The sequence below is a fragment of the Polypterus senegalus genome, chromosome 6, assembly GCF_016835505.1.
Source record: "Polypterus senegalus isolate Bchr_013 chromosome 6, ASM1683550v1, whole genome shotgun sequence".
Classification (NCBI taxonomy): Eukaryota; Metazoa; Chordata; class Cladistia; order Polypteriformes; family Polypteridae; genus Polypterus; species Polypterus senegalus.
In genome coordinates, this window is record NC_053159.1 from 190,707,558 (window position 1) to 190,725,674 (window position 18,117).

The window sequence follows — 18,117 nt, forward strand, 5'->3', positions numbered from 1 at the left end:
ACCAGGAGGGTCTTCAAACTCTTCTTTAACACCGAATTGCAAGTGGAGGTGGGCAGCTCGTCCCACCAGCCAGGAGCGACTCATGAAGAGTCTGGATTGCGATTTGATGGCACACGCACAGGTGGCATCACCAGACGCATTCATCAGCAGACTTGAGTGGGCAAGAAGCAGCAGAGGACCCCCTGAGTGTCTGACTACTCTGTGGGCTGGCATGAAGGATTTGAACTTAATATATGCCAGCTATAGAGAGCCAGTGCAGTGACCTGAAGAGAAGAGGGACATATCAGGTGGCACCGAACGTGCAGCTGCAGAAGCCTGGTGACACAGCACAGTGAACACTCTGAACTTCATGAGATGTGATGGAGCAAAAATGTGATTCATGGGAGAAACATCTGCTCTCTGTGAGGAACATCAGGGCAAAGAACCCTTTGGAAGTAATGGCAGATGAGTCAAAAGTATAACATGGGCCCACTGTGTCTGAGAGATGCAACGTCAGACCTACAGTGAGACATGGAGGTGCTGGTGTGATGGGGTGGGAGGCTTTGAAAGACTTGCCTTTACTGAAGGAATGGCAAACTCTCTACGTGACCAGAATGTTGTTCAAGAGAATGCCCGCTCCTTCTGGGACCCAAGGCTGAAAGTGTCATTGGATTATAAAGAAGGAGAAAGACAAAGCAAGTTGACGACTGAGTTTGGTTTGAAGTGGCCAAGTCAAAGTCCCAACGTGAACCTAATGGAGATGCCAAGATGAGCAGAAGTGGTAGGCGATGAAGCATTTTGGGGGCAGTTACTGCTGCCAACCATGCATTAAAACTATGGGGGCCATTACTTTTTCACATGGGATGCTGGCTAGCTTTATTTTTTGAATTGGCCATTCCTGGCTTACAGACTGCATCGTGTGCTCACCCAGGCTCCCTTTCTCTATTATTATGTTTTGCCTGAACGTCTGAGGCTGCTTGTTGTATCAAATATGCGAAAACAGAGGGCACCAGGAAGGGGGCAAATACTTTTTCACAGCACTATGTAATTGGGCAGCAGAGGCCTGTCTAAGCAGGAGCCTCTCTGAGCGTACAAAGTGGACTGGACAGACTCCTTGGATCGTATGGCGCTGGGCATCTGCCACCCTGCTGTGCTTCTTCCGAGTGCCCACCTCAAGGAGACCTTGGCACCCAACAGCCATTTCTAGTGCCTCTCGGGGTGACTTCCAGGTAAAAATCCAGTAAGGATTTGAGGCTCCCACCACAGTGCCCTCTTGCCAGGCTCAACCTTGGCAGGATGCCCTTGGAGCTCTTGTTAGGGTTGACCATCCTAAAAGGGGTACTCTCAAGTTTGTCTCACATAACCTGGCACTTCTGAGATGCCTGCATGATGCCCACTCGAGCTTGGGCAGCATTTTACACGGGTTGGTAACCTCCTATCCCAGCACCCAAATGGCATCCTGTATGTCCCATCTGCCCACCTCAGTGAATTTCTTGGTGAGTCTCCATCAGCAAATCTGCCAATAAGCTTGTCCCTTGACATTCAGAGTGCCCCAGTGCTCATTGTCATTGTCACCTTCCATTGTTGTTTGGATTCGTCATTTTTTCAGCCTGAGGGTCTTGGATGTGACTGCATGAAGTTGCTGAGGCCGCTCTCTAGTGGTGCTTGTGACCTGTTGATTGTCATCTTGAGAGCTGCCCAAGGTGAGCGTCGTGGCCCAAATGTTGGCATACCAGCTGTCAACATTAACTTTTGACTAAGCAGCTCCAGACTCAAATTCCCAAATTCATGTGCCAGTGCCTCCCAAAGAGTGCCACATGCCTGCATTTTGTTATGCGTCCCATTCCTGCAGTTGTGCGTCTCCAGACCGATGCCACTGTGAGGGTGCCAGTTAATTGCTTGGTTTACCTTGTGGAGGCACCAGAGTGGCCTGATCAACAAGCTCTCTCTGTCACTTGTGCTTCTGTTTCAGTTTTGGGGGTGCCCTGTCCTGTTGCTTCAGTTGCCAACCATCTCTGGCTGGGCAGAGATGTCACAAAGCCATATCAGGCCATATGCCCAATCCCACATGACTCACGTCTGCCCACGGTGACACTGTTACCAGTGACGGTAAGTACTGTGGTGAGAGAACCTCCATCCCTTGTGGCTGAGGCAGTGGCACTAACCACTGTGCTACCCAGGTGACATTTTCTGCAGTGGTCTCTGATCTTCATCAGTTTCCTGTATTATTTAATCATAACGCCATTCATTTTTGTGATGCCTCCCAAAGAGAGCAATTCTTGTCCTATGTGTAAGGCACTATATTGGGTAAAGTGCCAGGCATGAATAGACCACCCCAAGTTAACAATCAGTGTCTGAGTACAACGCCTCCATCCGCTCCACTTCAGTCACAGGAACTTTAGTTAAAGGGCACCGGCGGTCTAGACGCAGGCCTGGGTGGTCCGTAAAACAGAAATGTGCCGCCGAGCAGCCTTTAAATAATTCTCAGCCCATGACCGGGGTCTTTGTCTGACTTGACGCTCGCTGCGTGTTTGGCCTCTCGCTTGGCGAGCCTTTGAAACGTGAGAGGACACCTAAGATGGCCGAAGGGTAACCAGATAAGAGCAGCTGAGATGCGGGGAAGTCGGCGTCTCGGCTTTGGGTTTCCAGCCGCAATTAGGTCAGATGTGTTATAATTAATTGAAAAAGTCCGCATTTCATTCTCGGATAATGAGATAAGGATCCATCTTGAGGGATAAGGAGAGCAGATTAGCAGAGCCGAGAGGATTAAGTCGACCTAACGTTCACCCCAGAGGGGGACAAATTAAAAACCGTACAGTTCAGCGGCTTCTGTAAATCGGGGTCTGGAGCGTCGGTAATGACAATTAAAAATACGAACAAGTGTGACGAGTCACTCGTCAAAATGACAGCCATGGTGTGACACTCTTATACACAGAAATGTAATTCAGGGTGACAGGTGACAATCAAAAGATAGAAAAAGCCCTCCCTGTCTTTGTCTGCTGTGCTGCAAATCCCACTTTCTCCACCAGAGGGCGCTTGTGTGTGAGAAATTAGAAATTTGGCCAGCGAGGAGCAAACGTTCGGGGTGTTCCATCTCTGGCAGCGGCCTACCCTTGGTAATACGTGTTGGGTAAGACGTGCAGGTGGGGGGGCGCCACAGGGTCAAGTAACTCCTTGTTATGTGTTACTGGCAGGGGGCACCACTGTGAGCTGAATTAGTATTTGAGAGTCACAAGTAGGGGGCACCACAAGGCCAAATTAGTGTTTACTGTGTGTTATGAGTAGAGGGCACCTCGGAGCTGAAGACAAATTTGTTGTGAGTTACCAACATTGATGCCAGTGAGCTAAATACGACTTTATTATGTGTTACAGGCAGGGGGCAACACTGAGCTTCATATGTATACGGTAAGCATAACAAGTAGGTGGCATCACAGAATCACGGAGCCAAACCAGTGTTTATTACAGGTAGGGGGCACCAGTGAGTTAAACAAGTCTGTGGTTTACAGAAAGGGGGGCAATACTGAGCTGAAGGAGAATTTCATATGAGTTACCACTGAGGTGACCGAAGTATGGGGTAATAGTTACAGGTAGGGGGCACCACTGAGCTGGGTAAGTATGTGATAGGAGTTACAGATAGGGGGCACCACAGAATCAGACAAGTGTTTATTGCTTGGTACAAATAGGGGGCACCATTGAGCTGAGTAAGTATGTGGTAGGAGTTACGGGTAGGGGGCACCACAGAATCAAGATAGTGTTTATTACTTGGTATAGATAGGGGGCACCACTGAGCTGACAAAGTGTGTGGTAAAAGTTACTGATAGGGGGCACCACAGAATCAGACAAGTGTTTATTACTTGGTACAAATAGGGGGCACCATTGAGCTGAGTAAGTATGTGGTAGGAGTTACGGGTAGGGGGCAACACAGAATCAGACAAGTGTTTATTACTTGGTACAAATAGGGGGGGCACCACTGAGCTGGGTAGGTATGTGATAGGAGTTACGGGTAGGGGGCAACACAGAATCAAGCTAGTGTTTATTAAATGAATCAGATAGGGGGGCACCACTGAGTTGGCTAAATATGTGGTAGGAGTTACAAGTAGGTGGCATCACAGCGCCAAACCACACGTTTATTACAGGTAGGGGGCACCAGTGAATTAGGCAGATCTGTGGATTAGAAAAAGGTGGCGCTACTGAGCTGAAGGAGCATTTCGTATGAGTTACCATTAGGGGTGTGAATAGTATGTGGTAGGAGTTACAGGTAGGGGGCACCACTGAGCTGACTAAGAGTTTAGTAAGATTTACAAGTAGAGGGCGTCACAGAGCCAAGCAGGTGTTAACTGTGAGTGACAGACAGGGGGCACCACTGAGTCTGAGATGGGGGGCACCACAGAGTCTCCTTGGATTATTTCTGCCGTTCCAACTCCTCCACCAAATCCCCTTTTCTGCTCCCCCAGTTTTTGCCTGCAGAACTGACAAACTCTGAACGTGCGTCAGATTCAGAATGCGCTGGCTCACTGGTAGTGGTCCTAAAGGGTGGTCCCCAGGTTTGCCTGCTTGTAGAAAGCGTTTTGGAGGTCCAACTTAGAGCTCTGCTCACGTAGCAAATGAGAGCCATGTGGCGGGCGTCGTCTTGACGTGCCAGTGTGCCCTAAATCACTCGCCAGCCGTGCCAAATCAAGCGCAGGCAGTGGTGATCACGTCTCACATGGATGCCTGCTGACCTTCAGAATGCGCCCGCCGTGCACTCGGGGTGGGAGTTCGTCGGGCTCCTTTGATCTCCTGACAGTGTCTCATGATTGAGGACCCCCTTAGTCCAGTGACAGATGCACATGCGTTTGTCGTGATTTACTACAAGTCGTCCACCGGTTGGCGCTGCCTTCGTGGCCGTGTACCTGCATTGTGTCACGTGGCTGTCGGGCAGAGGAGAAAATCAAGATGAGAGAGTCGGCGTGTTGGATGGTTAAGGGGGTCTTCTGTTGCAGTAAGTCATTTGTTTTTTACATCTGGAGTTGCCGCAGTGAGTCAGCGGTGGGATTTTAACCTTGTGACCCGCATTTGAACTTCCAGCCAGTAGGGGGCCACGCTGATTGGCAGCAGCTGGAAAATGAATGCTGTGTGCTCTTGGCAGCCATACCAGGGTTTGGCCGGGGAGTTGTGTGGGTTTGTGCCATGAGGTGCCCACTTTTTTCTGTCTTGTCTGACGCTGTACTTCCTTTGTTCTCCTCTTAGAGCCAAGCCGAGGCGCACTACAAAGGCAGCAAACACGCCAAGAAGCTCAAAGCCCAGGACTCGGGGAAAACGAAGCAGAAATCCACGTCTGCCAAGAACGGCTCCAAGGCAGGCAGCGCTGGCACCAACGGCCCCTCAGCTGGCCCACCCAATAAGACCGACAAATCAGGTGACCCGACTTTCTGTCTCTTTCCTCTGCGCTGCTCCACCCGAGATGTCCTTTTGTTTTTTAATTTCTGATGCTGTGTTTGAGTGGGTACATGTGGACTCTCAAGGGTGCCCATTGTGCAAAGGTAAGTGCCCACTAGGGGGAGCCACAGACTTGCTTCCTTAAACCTGGCCTGGTCATTAGCACGTGCCATACATAAAGTCTTCAGTGCAAGGGTAGTTGAATTCAGTATATCATCTGGTGTGGCTCATTCTCTGTTGTGCCACCCCATTGCTTCTTCTTCTCCTGGTCTTCTGATGTCCAGCTTCTAACAGATTATTTTTGACCAACCATTCGGCCTCACCCGCCAGACTGGCAGTGCCATAGGGTGTGCCCACTACCTATGAAAGGCACTATATGTGGCCATATTTAATGACATATTAAAACAAGTGATACATTGACAGTTCTGGCTGGAACTGCCCCAAGGATGTGCCATCACCCTCTGGGTGGTGAATGAGCGGGCAGGAGAGCACCATTAACATTCTGAAAGCTCACAAGAGAGCAGGAATGCCACGGGGAGGCTAAAAGTGACAAATAGAGACCAGCTGCCCCAGTGTGCACAGGCTTGAACCCGTGTCTGCCCAGTACCCCCTCCAAAGTCCTTCCTAACACTCTATTAATGTGCCCAGACTTGAACCCGTGTCTGCCCAGTGTCCTCCTCCAATGTAACTTGGAAACATTCTTTAGTGTGAACAGGCTTGAACCCGTGTCCCTGCAGTGCCTTGTTCCACATAACACACTCTTCATTTCTGTCTCCCTTTTCTTTTTGTCTCTTTTTAATTTTGGCTCCTGTCTCTTTGTTCTCCTGCCAGTGACATTCCTCGCCAGCTCCCCTTGTCCCCTTGGGGGTCACTTGTGGGGTCTGTTGCAGTCTTTTGGCTAGTAGGACGATTGACAAGAGCTCCATCTGGTGGCCGCCGGTGTCCCTGCACTTCTCTATTTTGGTCACACATTTGCTCCCTAGCAGCCTGTTCTCTTGACATGGACCAATGGCCACACCGTGCCAACTCCTTCTCGTCAGAGAAATGTGGGCTGCCCCCTAGTGACCAGATGGGTGAGCGTGAGCCCCCTACTCTTCCTTTCTATTTCTGTACAGTCTGTGCAGTGACCTGCCAGACTGGGAGTCTCATGCTGCCTTACCAGCAATTCTGGCTACTATGGCATCACTGACACTCCATTCCACTGTGGCACTTGTGGTGACTTCACTTAAGTGGCACACCCATGACAGAGTGTAACACACACACGCGCACCCTACTTGCACACAGAAGTGGTCTCTTACTGCCCTCTGCTGTTCCACTGATGCCCTGCTCCTGGGAAGTCCCTTGCCAGCCTGTCCCCTGGTCACATCAGTTTGAAAAGTCAACGCTGACAGTCAAAGGATATTTTGGAAAAACAATCAGCTGTGCTTTCCATCTGGAAGGTTTATTTATGTGTCTACAGCGGGACATCAGCTGTGCGGACATTTATAGCTCAGTCACTCGTGGGCATCTCGAACACCAGAACTGAGGGGCATTTTGGGCAACTTCACCCTGAGCCATGAGAGGGCACCTTAAGCATTGTCTGGACATGGGTACAGCTTACTTGGGGGGTAATCCTGTTGTTGAGGACCTTGCGGTGCCAAAGGGGGTGAGATGGTCTGGTGCCAGTGTCAGGCTGCATGACTGGCAGATGCTGAGAGTCTAAACCAGCTGACTGAGTCTGTCATTTGGCCCGCAGTTGCAGTACATGTCCTGTTTGTCACTTATTTGAATAGCTGGTCATCTGGCCTGTCTTTATATAGCACCTTTATGTGCCCAGTTAGATTTGTGCAATAGTTTACAGTTAAAAGTACCACTCACTTAGGGTCAGACAAGGGGGATCGCTTAGGAACACTAGGGGGCATCAAGCAGCCCAAACCCCAGACATATGTGACCAGGGCACAGGTTATTGTCCAAGGAGGGCACTGTGCCTCTTTACACAGGTTCTGAGCTCAGTGCCAATGATGCCCACACAAACAGTCCTTCCATAATCCTTCTCTTCTACTCCTGACTCCCACTCGTCCAGCTGGGGCTCAGGGCTCCATTTTTAAAGCCTGGCATGTCAGCGCTGTAGTCAGAAGCACTTCCAGGTTTAGGCAGACCCCCCTCCAGCAGCACCCTCGGACCCCAAGTGGGCTGCCTGTTGGAACTGCAACTTTCATGGAGCTCTGCGTGCATCCAGATGGGACCTCCATCAGAGAGAGACTGCCACCCAGCGTACCACTGTCCATCTATCATAATGGAAACACCAAGCACCCCAGCTGGGATGCCCATCCCTCCATGATGTCCTTCACTCTGTTTATAGTGCCTTTCCTAGTGGACACCGTTCCAAAGGACTCATAATCAACTTCATACTCCTGCCAAGGTGACTGAAAGAACAGACACAGGCGTGGTGGGCAGCCCAGCACAGCTCTTCAGTGTATGCCATTCGGCAGCATCAAGGACTTTGAGTCAAAGGCTGACCCCCATCCTGCCCACCCTTCCATGTCTCTTAATCCTGGCAGATTAAATAAAAGAAGCACCCACCCCTGTCATGCCAGTGGAGAAGATGGCAGTGTGGTCCTCTGTTGGCCAAGCCGATGGAGAGTTGGTGTGACCCAAGCAAGTGTTTTCATCTGGCTGGGCCCTAAATATGGAAATACTGAAGCACAGTGGTCTTTACTTTATATATAGCGCCTTTCCAGAGTGAACAACACCCCTAGAAACTTAGCAAGTACATTTGACAGTTAAGTGTGCAGGTGGGATAACACAGTGGGTCAAGTGTGGGCAACCGTTTAGTCAAGTGCATAGTCCACACTGTGGAAAGGCGCTATATATATATGTGTGTGTGTGTGTATGACTATATATATAATATATATAATGATTTGTGTGTGTGAATGAGACTATATATATAAAATATATACTGATATATATATGTGTGTCTGTGAGAATATACATACAGTGCATCCAGAAAGTATTCCCAGCTCATCACTTTTCCCACATTTTGTTATGTTACAGCCTTATTCCAAAATGGATTCAATTCATTTTTTCCTCAGAATTCTACACACAACACCCCATAATGACAACGTGAAAAAAGTTTACTTGAGGTTTTTGCAAATGTATTAAAAATAAAAAAACTGAGAAATCCCATGTCCATAAGTATTCACAGCCTTTGCTCAATACTTTGTCGATGCACCTTTGGCAGCAATTCCAGCCTCAAGTCTTTTTGAATCTGATGCCACAAGCTTGGCACACCTACTGTATCCTTGGCCAGTGTCACCCATTCCTCTTTGCAGCACCTCTCAAGCTCCCTCAGGTTGGATGGGAAGTGTCGGTGCACAGCCATTTTAAGATCTCTCCAGAGATGTTCAATCAGATTCAAGTCTGGGCCACTCAAGGACATTCACAGAGTTGTCCTGAAGCCACTCCTTTGATATCTTGGCTGTGTCCTTAGGGTCGTTGACCTGCTGAAAGATGAACCGTCGCCCCAGTCTGAGGTCAAGAGCGCTCTGGAGCAGGTCTTCATCCAGGATGTCTCTGTACTTTGCTGCAGTCATCTTTCCCTTTATCCTGACTAGTCTCCCAGTTCTTGATGCTGCCACCACCATGCTTCACTGTAGGGATGGTATTGGCCTGGTGATGAGCGGTGCCTGGCATTCACACCAAAGAGTTCAATCTTTGTCTCCTCAGACCTGAGAATTTTGTTTCTCATGGTCTGAGAGTCCTTCAGGTGCCTTTTATAAACTCCAGGCGGGCTGCCATGTGCCTTTTACTAAGGAGTGGCTTCCATCTGACCACTCTACCATACAGGCCTGATTGGTGGATTGCTGCAGAGATGGTTGTCCTTCTGGAAGGTTCTCCTCTCTCCACAAAGGACCTCTGGAGCTCTGACAGAGTGACCATCTGGTTCTTGGTCACCTCCCTGACTAAGGCCCTTCTCCCCTGATCGCTCAGTTTAGATGGCCGGCCAGCTCTAGGAAGAGTCCTGGTGGTTTTGAACTTCTTCCACTTACGGATGATGGAGGCCACTGTGCTCATTGGGACCTTCAAAGCAGCAGAAGTTTTTCTGTAACCTTCCCAGATTTGTGCCTCGAGACAATCCTGTCAGAGGTCTACAGACAATTCCTTTGACTTCATGCTTGGTTTGTGCTCTGACATGAACTGTCAACTGTGGGACCTTCTATAGACAGGTGTGTGCCTTTCTAAATCATGTCCAGTCAACTGAATTGACCACAGGTGGACTCCAATTAAACATCTCAAGGATGATCAGGGGAAACAGGATGGACTGGAGCTCAATTTGGAGCTTCATGGCAAAGGTTGTGAATACTTATGGACATGTGATTTTTAATTTTTTTTATTTTTAATAAATTTGCAAAAACCTCAAGTAAACTTTTTTAACATTGTCATTATGGGGTGTTGTGTGTAGAATTCAGGAAAAAAATGAATTTAATCCATTTTGGAATAAGGCTGTAACATAACAAAATGTGGAAAACGTGATGCGCTGTGAATACTTTCCGGATGCACTTTATAAACTGCTCAAAAAAATGAAAGGAACATTTCGAAAACACATGAGACCTCAATGGGGAAAAAAAATCCTGCTGGCTATTTCTACTGATCCGGACTGATATGGTGATGTGTGAGGAACGAAAGGATGAAATGGAAATGATGAACCAACAGAGTGACACCCCGAAAATCAAAGGGAAGCAATGATGCGGCAGGCAGGCAGGTGAGTCCATTTGGCCGAAATGTCATTGCAGTAACTCCAAATCGTACTCAGTAGTTTATATGCCCCCTAGCCCCCCATGCCTGACAATGTCCTAATGAGACGGCAGATGGTGTCCTGGGAATCTCCCCCCAGATCTGGACCAGCGCATCACTGAGCTCCTGGACAGACTGAGGTCTCAGATGGACCCAAACATGATGTCCCACCCAGAGGTGTTCTATTGGATTGAGGTCAGCCGAGTGAGTGGGGGGGAGGTGGGGGGGGTTAGTCAATGGTATCGATTCCTTCATCCTCTCGCCACATGAGGCCTGCCAGGCATTGTCATGCACAAGGAGGAACCAGCACAGGGTCTGACAACGGGTCCAAGAGTTTCATCCCAATCCCTAATGGCAGTCAAGGTGCCATTGTCTCTCCTGTAGAGGTCTGTGTCTCTGTCCCTCCATCGATATGCCTCCCCAGACCATCACTGACCCCCCACCGAACCAGTCATGCTGAACGATGTTACAGGCACCATAACGTTATCCACGGCTTTTCCAGACCCTTTCATGTCTGTCTAGATGTGCTCAGGGTGCACCTGCTCTCATCTGTGAAAAGCACAGGATGCCCACCAGTGGTGGACCTGCCAATTCTGGTATTCTATGGCAAATGCTAATCGAGCTCCACGGTGCCCACTAGATGACATTGTCGAGCCCTCAGGCCACCCTCATGAAGTCTGTTTCTGATTGTTTAGTCAGAGGCATTCACACCAGTGGCCTGCCTGCCTGCCTGCTGCTGGTCATTTTGTAGGCTCTGCCAGCGCTCATCCATCTCCTCTCCTTGACCAGAGGAGCAGATACTGGTGGGTCCTGCTGATGAGCTAAGGACCTTCTACGAGGGGCTCTGTCCAGCTCTCCTAGAGGGACTGCCTGTCTGTCTCCTGTAATCTCCTCCATGCCCCTGAGACTGTGCTGAGAGACACAGCAAACTTATTGGCAATGACTCTCATTGATGTGCCATCCTGGAGAAGTTGGACTAACCTGTGCCAGCTCTGTAGGGTCCAGGTATGGCCTCATGCTACCAGTAGTGACACTGACTGTAGCCAAATGCAAAACAAGTGAAGAAACGGATGAGGAGGGAAAAATGTCAGTGGCCTCCCTCCACCTGTTAACCCATTCATTCCTGTTTCAGGGGTCATCTCATTGTTGTCCCCCCACCCAGTGCACCAAAGCAGCTGAAACTGATGAACAAGCCCCTGTGCTACTTAGCTGACCAGATCAACAGTCCAGAAGTGTCACTGACTTGATGCGATACTCGGATTCAAAAGCGCTCCTTTCATTTTTTTGAGCAATTTATGTGTGTGAGTAAATGAATACACAATGGGCAGACGGAAAATCGAGAGTCCACCTTATGAGAGGATTTAGGAGTCATAGTGAACTCAAAGCTATCAACTTCCTAACAGTGTTCAGAAGCCATTAAGAAGGCTAACAGACTGTCAGGCTATATAGCGCCTTGATGTGTGGAGTACAAGTCACAGGAGGTTCTGCTCAACCTTTATAACACACTGGTGAGGCCTCATGTGGAGTCCTGTGTGCAGTTTGGGTCTCCAGGCTACAAAAAGGACATAGCAGCACAAGAGAAGGTCCAGAGAAGAGCGACTAGGCTGATTCCAGGTCTACAGGTGATGAATTATGAGGAAAGATTAAAAGAGCTGAGCCTTTACAGTTTAAGCAAAAGAAGATTAAGAGGAGACCTGAGTGAAGTGTTTAACATTATGAAGGGAATTAGTCCAGTGGTTCGAGACTTGTATTTTAAAATGAGCTCATCAAGAACACGGGGACACAGTTGGAAACTTGGAAATTTCGCACAAACATTAGGAAGTTTTTCTTTACACAAAGAACGATAGACACTTGGAATAAGTTACCAAGTAGTGTGGTGGGCAGGAAGACGTTAGGGACTTTCAAAACTCGACTTGATGTTTTCTTGGAGGAAACAAGTGGACAGGACTGGCGAGCTTTGTTGGGCTGAATGGCCTGTTCTCGTCCAGAGTGCTCTAATGTTCTAAATATGTAATATATATACGGGTGTGTGTGTGTGTGAGTGTGTGCAGGTGGTGAACCAGCTGAGGGGGGAAAGCTGCAGGGTCTGTGGTATCCGGGGTGAACTACTCCAGGCTGGTGGTAAGGCTGTCCTCCTGCTTCCATTTGGGAGACTGGCATCATCCCAACTGACTGGCAGACGGGACTTGTCGTCTCTATCTGGAAAGGGATTGCAGCATCTACAGGGGGATAACACAGCTCTCGGTGCCGGGTGAGGTCCTCACTAGGGTCGTCCTCAATAGGATCCGTGATCACCTGCTCACCTACCAGTGACAAGAACAGTCTGGTTTTACGCCTAAGAAGTCTACCGTCGACCACATCCTGGCACTGAGGGTTCTCGTGGAGTGCAAACTCGAATATCGGCAGAGTTTCTTTGCAGCCGTTGTCGATTTTCACAGAGCGTTTGACTCAGTTGATTGAGCTGCGCTGTGGGACATCCTGAGGGATCATGGGATCCCCTCGAGGTTGCTGGATATCATGGCTGGCCTGTACACTGGGACTGTGAGTGCTGTGCAGAGTGGAGGCAGACCCTCTGTGTTTTTCCCAGTTGATTCTGGGGTCTGTCAGGGGTCTGTTCTGCTCCTACTCTGTTCAATGTTGGCATGGACTGCGTGGTGGGCAGGGTCGTGGGGTCCAGTGGCTGTGGGGCATTTGTTGGTGAAGAAAGATTCACGGATCTTGACTATGCTGACAATGCTGTGGAGTCAATAGAGGCTCTGATCGGGGGTCTCGAGAGACTGAGTGAGGGGTCTGAGTGTCTGGGCTTGTGAGTGTCCTGATAAAAACCAGAGAGCCAGGCCTTTAATGACCTCTTGGGCACAGCCATCAGCAGAGGGTCTGTCTGCAGAGAGAGTGTGGACCTCGTCATTGAGAGGTTTACTTACCTCAGCGGTGACCTTCATGTCTCTGGTGACTCTTCCTATGAAGTCAATAGACGGATTGGGAGAGCACGGGGGGTCATGAGGTCGCTGGAAAGGGGTATGTGGCGCTCTCGATATCTATGTAAAAGGTCCAAGTCTTTACAGTCCTGGTGCTTCCTGTCTTGCTATATGGTTTGCCAGACATGGACCAGTGACCTGAGATGAAGACTGAACTCCTTCATGTGTGTCTCTCCAGAAAATCCTTGGGTGCCACTGGTCTGACTTTGTGTTGCTCATGGAGTCCCGAATGAGGCACATGACCTGCATTGTAAGGGAGCATCAGGTACGGCACTACAGCCATGTGGCGCGATTACCCGAGGATGATTCTACTCATTGTTGAGGACCCGAGTGGCTGGACCAGGCCACGATGTCGCCCACGTAACACCTGGCTACGGCAGATAGAGGGTCATTTCCGGAGGGCGGGACTGGACCACGTGTCTGTCTGGGGGGGTTGCCAACCGGGATCCCGAGCTGTTTCGTTATGTAGAGAGTGCGGTGACGTGCTGTACCAGTGCATGCTACCCAACCTGACTTGACTTGTGCGTGTGTGTATCCTGTATACAGTATGTAATATATATATACTGGTGTGTGTGAGTGTGTGTGTGTGTGTGTGTGTATCCTCTATATGTAATATACAGTATATACTGATGTGTGTGTGTGTGTGTGTGTGTCCTGTATATGTAATATATATACTGGTGTGTGTGAGTGTGTGTGTGTGTGTGTATCCTCTATATGTAATATACAGTATATACTGATATGTGTGTGTGTGTGTGTGTGTGTGTGTCCTGTATATGTAATATATATACTGGTGTGTGCGTGTGTGTGTGTGTGTCCTGTATACAGTATGTGATATATATATACTGGTGTGTGTGTGTGTGTGTGCGTGTGTGTGTGTGTGTGTATGTGTGTGTGTCTGTGTGTGTATCCTCTATATGTAATATACAGTATATACTGATATGTGTGTGTGTGTGTGTGTGTGTTTATCCCAAAGATGTGCAGGTTGGATTGACTGGCGAATCTAATACAGTGCCATGTGTATAGGTGGGCCCAGTCATGGACTGCTGGCTCTTGTCTGTACCCAGCACTGTTGGTGTAGACGCCAACTCCCCTACCATCCTGCTGACTGGCATTAATCAGAGGAGCTCCACTTCCGATTCTATGCATTTGCGAAGCTGAACTTGAATTTGAGACGCCATATTAATGTAAATTTTTTTTTTTTTTTGTCTCCAACCTAGAAAAAAGAGCAGCATCCAGCAATATGATGAGGCCCACCACCCGGTCAGCAGGCTCTCTGCCCGTCAGTGTGCCCAAGCCAGCCACCCTGGAAACGACACCCCGTGAAACGGCACCGCTCGCACTGCCGGTAAAAAACGGAGAGGTGCCGCCGCCCACCGAGTCCGAGGAGGAGAAAGCCAGGAAGTTACTCTACTGTTCGCTATGCAAAGTGGCCGTGAACTCGCTGTCACAGCTCGAGGCGCACAACACAGGTGAGGACAGGCATGGTGGTCTGTCACGTTGGGGGGCAACATGAAATCAGGCCCCTCACTGGTCACGAGGGCCCATATGTTGTTATTGTAGTTGCTCCAAAGATGCTTTTGTCAGGGTGACAACTGGTGGGCATTTACAGGTTACTGTGCAAAAAACTGGATGCCCAGCTGTGCCCACCCATCGGCAGTCCAAACACACAACGCAAACATCATCCATTCAAAACAGCCCTGCAAATCACCACAGTGGCTCCCCCCGATACACACATGGTTGGCACTACCTAATATGTCACAGCCAGGGTTTCTTCAGTGGCTAACGTTTATTTTATGTTTTGTTGTTGTTTTTGAATTATTCATTTTCACGTTATTTTGTTTTTCTGTAGTTTTTGTTAGTATTGTAATGTTTATACATTAATTAGTGTTTAGGCATCAAGCGTTCATGTCTTTTGATGATGTCCCTTGTGTTTTATGGGTGACACCCGTCAAGAGGTGGGGCCACCATGACATCACTGCTGAGGCCCCGCCCCCAAACCACAGCCTTTATAATTCAGGAGGAGGTCCCTCATTGGCTCATTCTTTGTCGGACTGTCAGCAGCGTTTTCTGGAAGTTACCATTTTGATTTTGTGGTTTTGTGATTTTTTGCTTTGTGTTTTGGATTTGAGATTTGGGTTTTGATTTGGGATTGTTAGCCTGGCCTTCTTTCAATCATTTATATATTATTTTCTGTATTGCCATATTTTTGTTGCTGCTTTTTATTTTTACATTCTTTTAACTGAGAAGTTCCTTCTGTGGTGAGACACATGTGGAGTGCCCGATATGAGGGTCAGCATGGAGGATGCGATTCTGACAATCCCCACATCTTGAGGTCTCGTGGTCAGGAAGTCCGGCAGACCAGAGTCCTAAATGGAGAAGTGTGGTGGTCAACAATGCTACATGCTGGGCATGACAGGTTTACCTACTCAAGTGTGCTAGGGTGGCATGAAGCTCTGGAGATGTGTACAATACAATACAATACAATACAATTTATTTTTGTAGAGCCCAAAATCCCACAAGGAGGGCGGCAATGGGCTTAAACAGGCCCTGCCTTTTGACAGCCCCCCAAGCCTTGACTCTCTAAGAAGACGAGGAAAAACTTTTATAGGGAAAAAAATGGAAGAAAACTCAGGAAAGGCAGTTCAAAGAGAGACCCCTTTCCAGGTGGGTTGGACGTACAGTGGGTGTCAAAGAAAGGGGGACAATATAATACAATAGACAGAACAGAACAGCGAATGCCACATCAGAGTACCGAGAAGAGACTCCGAATAGGTGAGGGTCAGTATTCAATTCTAAATGTCATGTGACTTATGTTTTAGTGCTAATGCACAGTTGATCAGCAGCTCTAGTCAGGGTGTGCTAAACTGAAGTCGTGAGTCTTTAGCTGGGATTTCAAAGCTGAGACCGAAGGGGCATCTCTTATAGTAGCAGGCAGACCTCTCCACAGTTTAGGGGCCTTGTAACTAAAAGCTCGACCTCTCGCTGTTATTTTATTAATCCTTGAGATCATAAGCAGACCGGCATCTTGAGATCTTAATGTACATACTGGTCTGTAAGTCAAGATAAGTTCACATAAGTAAGCCGGACCTCGGCCATTTAAGTCTTTCTATGTTAAAAGGAGGATTTGGAAATCCGGGAGCGAGTGTAAGGACTTGTGGACTGGGGTTACAGTCATGTGAAAAAGTTTGGGAACCCCTCTCAGCCGGCGTAATAATTGGCTCTCCTTTCAACAATAAAGATAACATTTCCTAGTAACATCTGAGCACTGCGGTGTTTTCCGAACAAAGATTTTTAGTGACACAGTATTTAGTTTATGAAATTAAATCAAATGTGACAAACTGGCTGTGCACAAATGTGGGTCCCCTTGTCATTGTGCTGGTTTGAATGCCTGTCACTGCTCAATGCTGATTACCTCTGACTCCAAGGCTGAGCCCAGACACTCTGTGAAGGAAGCTCATGTCTGCTGCTTGTGTCCACAACTGAGTTCTTCTGGTGAGTCCCCACAGCTCTTGGCCATAGATGAGGATAGGAATGGAGACTGGCCAGTAGATTGAGAGCTTTGCCTTTTATCTCAGCTCCCTCTTCACTATGTCCATATGACTGCAGATGTTGCTCGGATTTGTGTCCTGCTCCCGTCTTCCTTCACTCATGAACAAGACCCTCGGGATACTTGAACTCTTCATCTTGAGGCAGTACCTCATCCCCAACCTGAAGAGGACACTCCACTCCTTTCCATGACCTCAGACTTGGATGTGCTGTTCCTCATCCCGGCCTGCTTCATAGTTGGCTGCATTCTTTCCCAGTGTGCATCTGAAGTCAAAGCCTGATGAAGCCAGCAGGACCACATCATCCGCAAAAAGGAGACACGCGATGCTGAGGTCACTGAAATGGGCACTCTCCACAAATTGGCGTGTCTAGAAATTCTGCACAAAATCGACAATAGAGGGGTAGACCTGGTAGAGTCCGACACCCACCAGGATCGAGTTTGACATTTGCTTCAGATGTCCTCCTCAACAGCCGGCATGGTACCCCATACTTACGAAGCACCTCCCACTGGACATCCCAAGGGACGCGGTCATATGACTTTTCCAAGTCCACAGAACACATGTAGTCTGGTTGGGCAAACTCCCATGAGCCTTTGTGAGGGTACCATGCTGGGCCAGTGTTCCTCGACAGGGAAGAAATCCATGTTGTTCCTCCTGCATCCAAGGTTTGACCCCATAGACAGACCCTCCTTTCCAGATCTGTGTGTCTTACTACGGATTCTCTCAGTGATGTCACTGAAGACGTCAGCTAGTTGATCGCCAATCCATCCAGACAAGGGTGCCTTATGGACTCGTGGGGCCGGGTGGGGCAGACTGGGTTTGGGATTGCTTTGCGTTGGTCTTTGATGTTTCTCCTTCATGTGTTTATCATCCTCATGTTATATTTTATTAATAAAGCACCTTTGATGTTCTTGGTAGAGATCAGTTTGGGGAGGAACACACTTGAGTAACAAAAAATGTTTTTTTTCCTGTCAAATGCAGGTTCAAAGCACAAAACAATGCTGGAAGCTCGCAATGGTGCCGGTCCAATCAAGGCGTATCCAAGACCAGGGTCCAAACTCAAGGTCCAGACCAGCGTGGTGAAAGGTTCGGGTCTGCAGAACAAAACGTTCCATTGTGAAATCTGCGATGTCCACGTGAACTCCGAGATCCAGCTAAAGCAGGTACACTCGATGAAGCCGGTTTGGTCTGGGCCGAGGTCACACACTCTTCTGGGGTCTGCACTTGACTGTTTTGATGACAGAGTTGACATTCACATTTCGGGAATCAGCTGTTATTGAAGGATATATGTGTGAGGAAGCTGGTGACCTCCTGAACATGACAGGAACTTCTACTGAGGTACCGAGTGAAACTGTAGAGGGAGAAGAGCTGTGTAGGTTAGAATGGCTGAAATCAGAAAACAGATCACCGGGAACAGATGACTT

At 48.6% G+C, this 18,117-nt stretch overlaps 1 protein-coding gene across 4 annotated transcripts in view; it reads left to right on the plus strand.

The window, feature by feature from the left end:
• znf385b (zinc finger protein 385B) overlaps positions 1–18,117 on the plus strand; it is a 359,240-nt gene that overhangs the window by 329,583 nt on the left and 11,540 nt on the right. For all 4 annotated transcript variants that reach the window (XM_039757758.1, XM_039757759.1, XM_039757761.1 and 1 more), the window contains 3 exons: positions 5,209–5,377; positions 14,366–14,617; positions 17,675–17,856. In XM_039757758.1, coding sequence (XP_039613692.1) covers positions 5,209–5,377; positions 14,366–14,617; positions 17,675–17,856 — 603 coding nt within the window. The remainder of the gene's footprint in view (positions 1–5,208; positions 5,378–14,365; positions 14,618–17,674; positions 17,857–18,117) is intronic.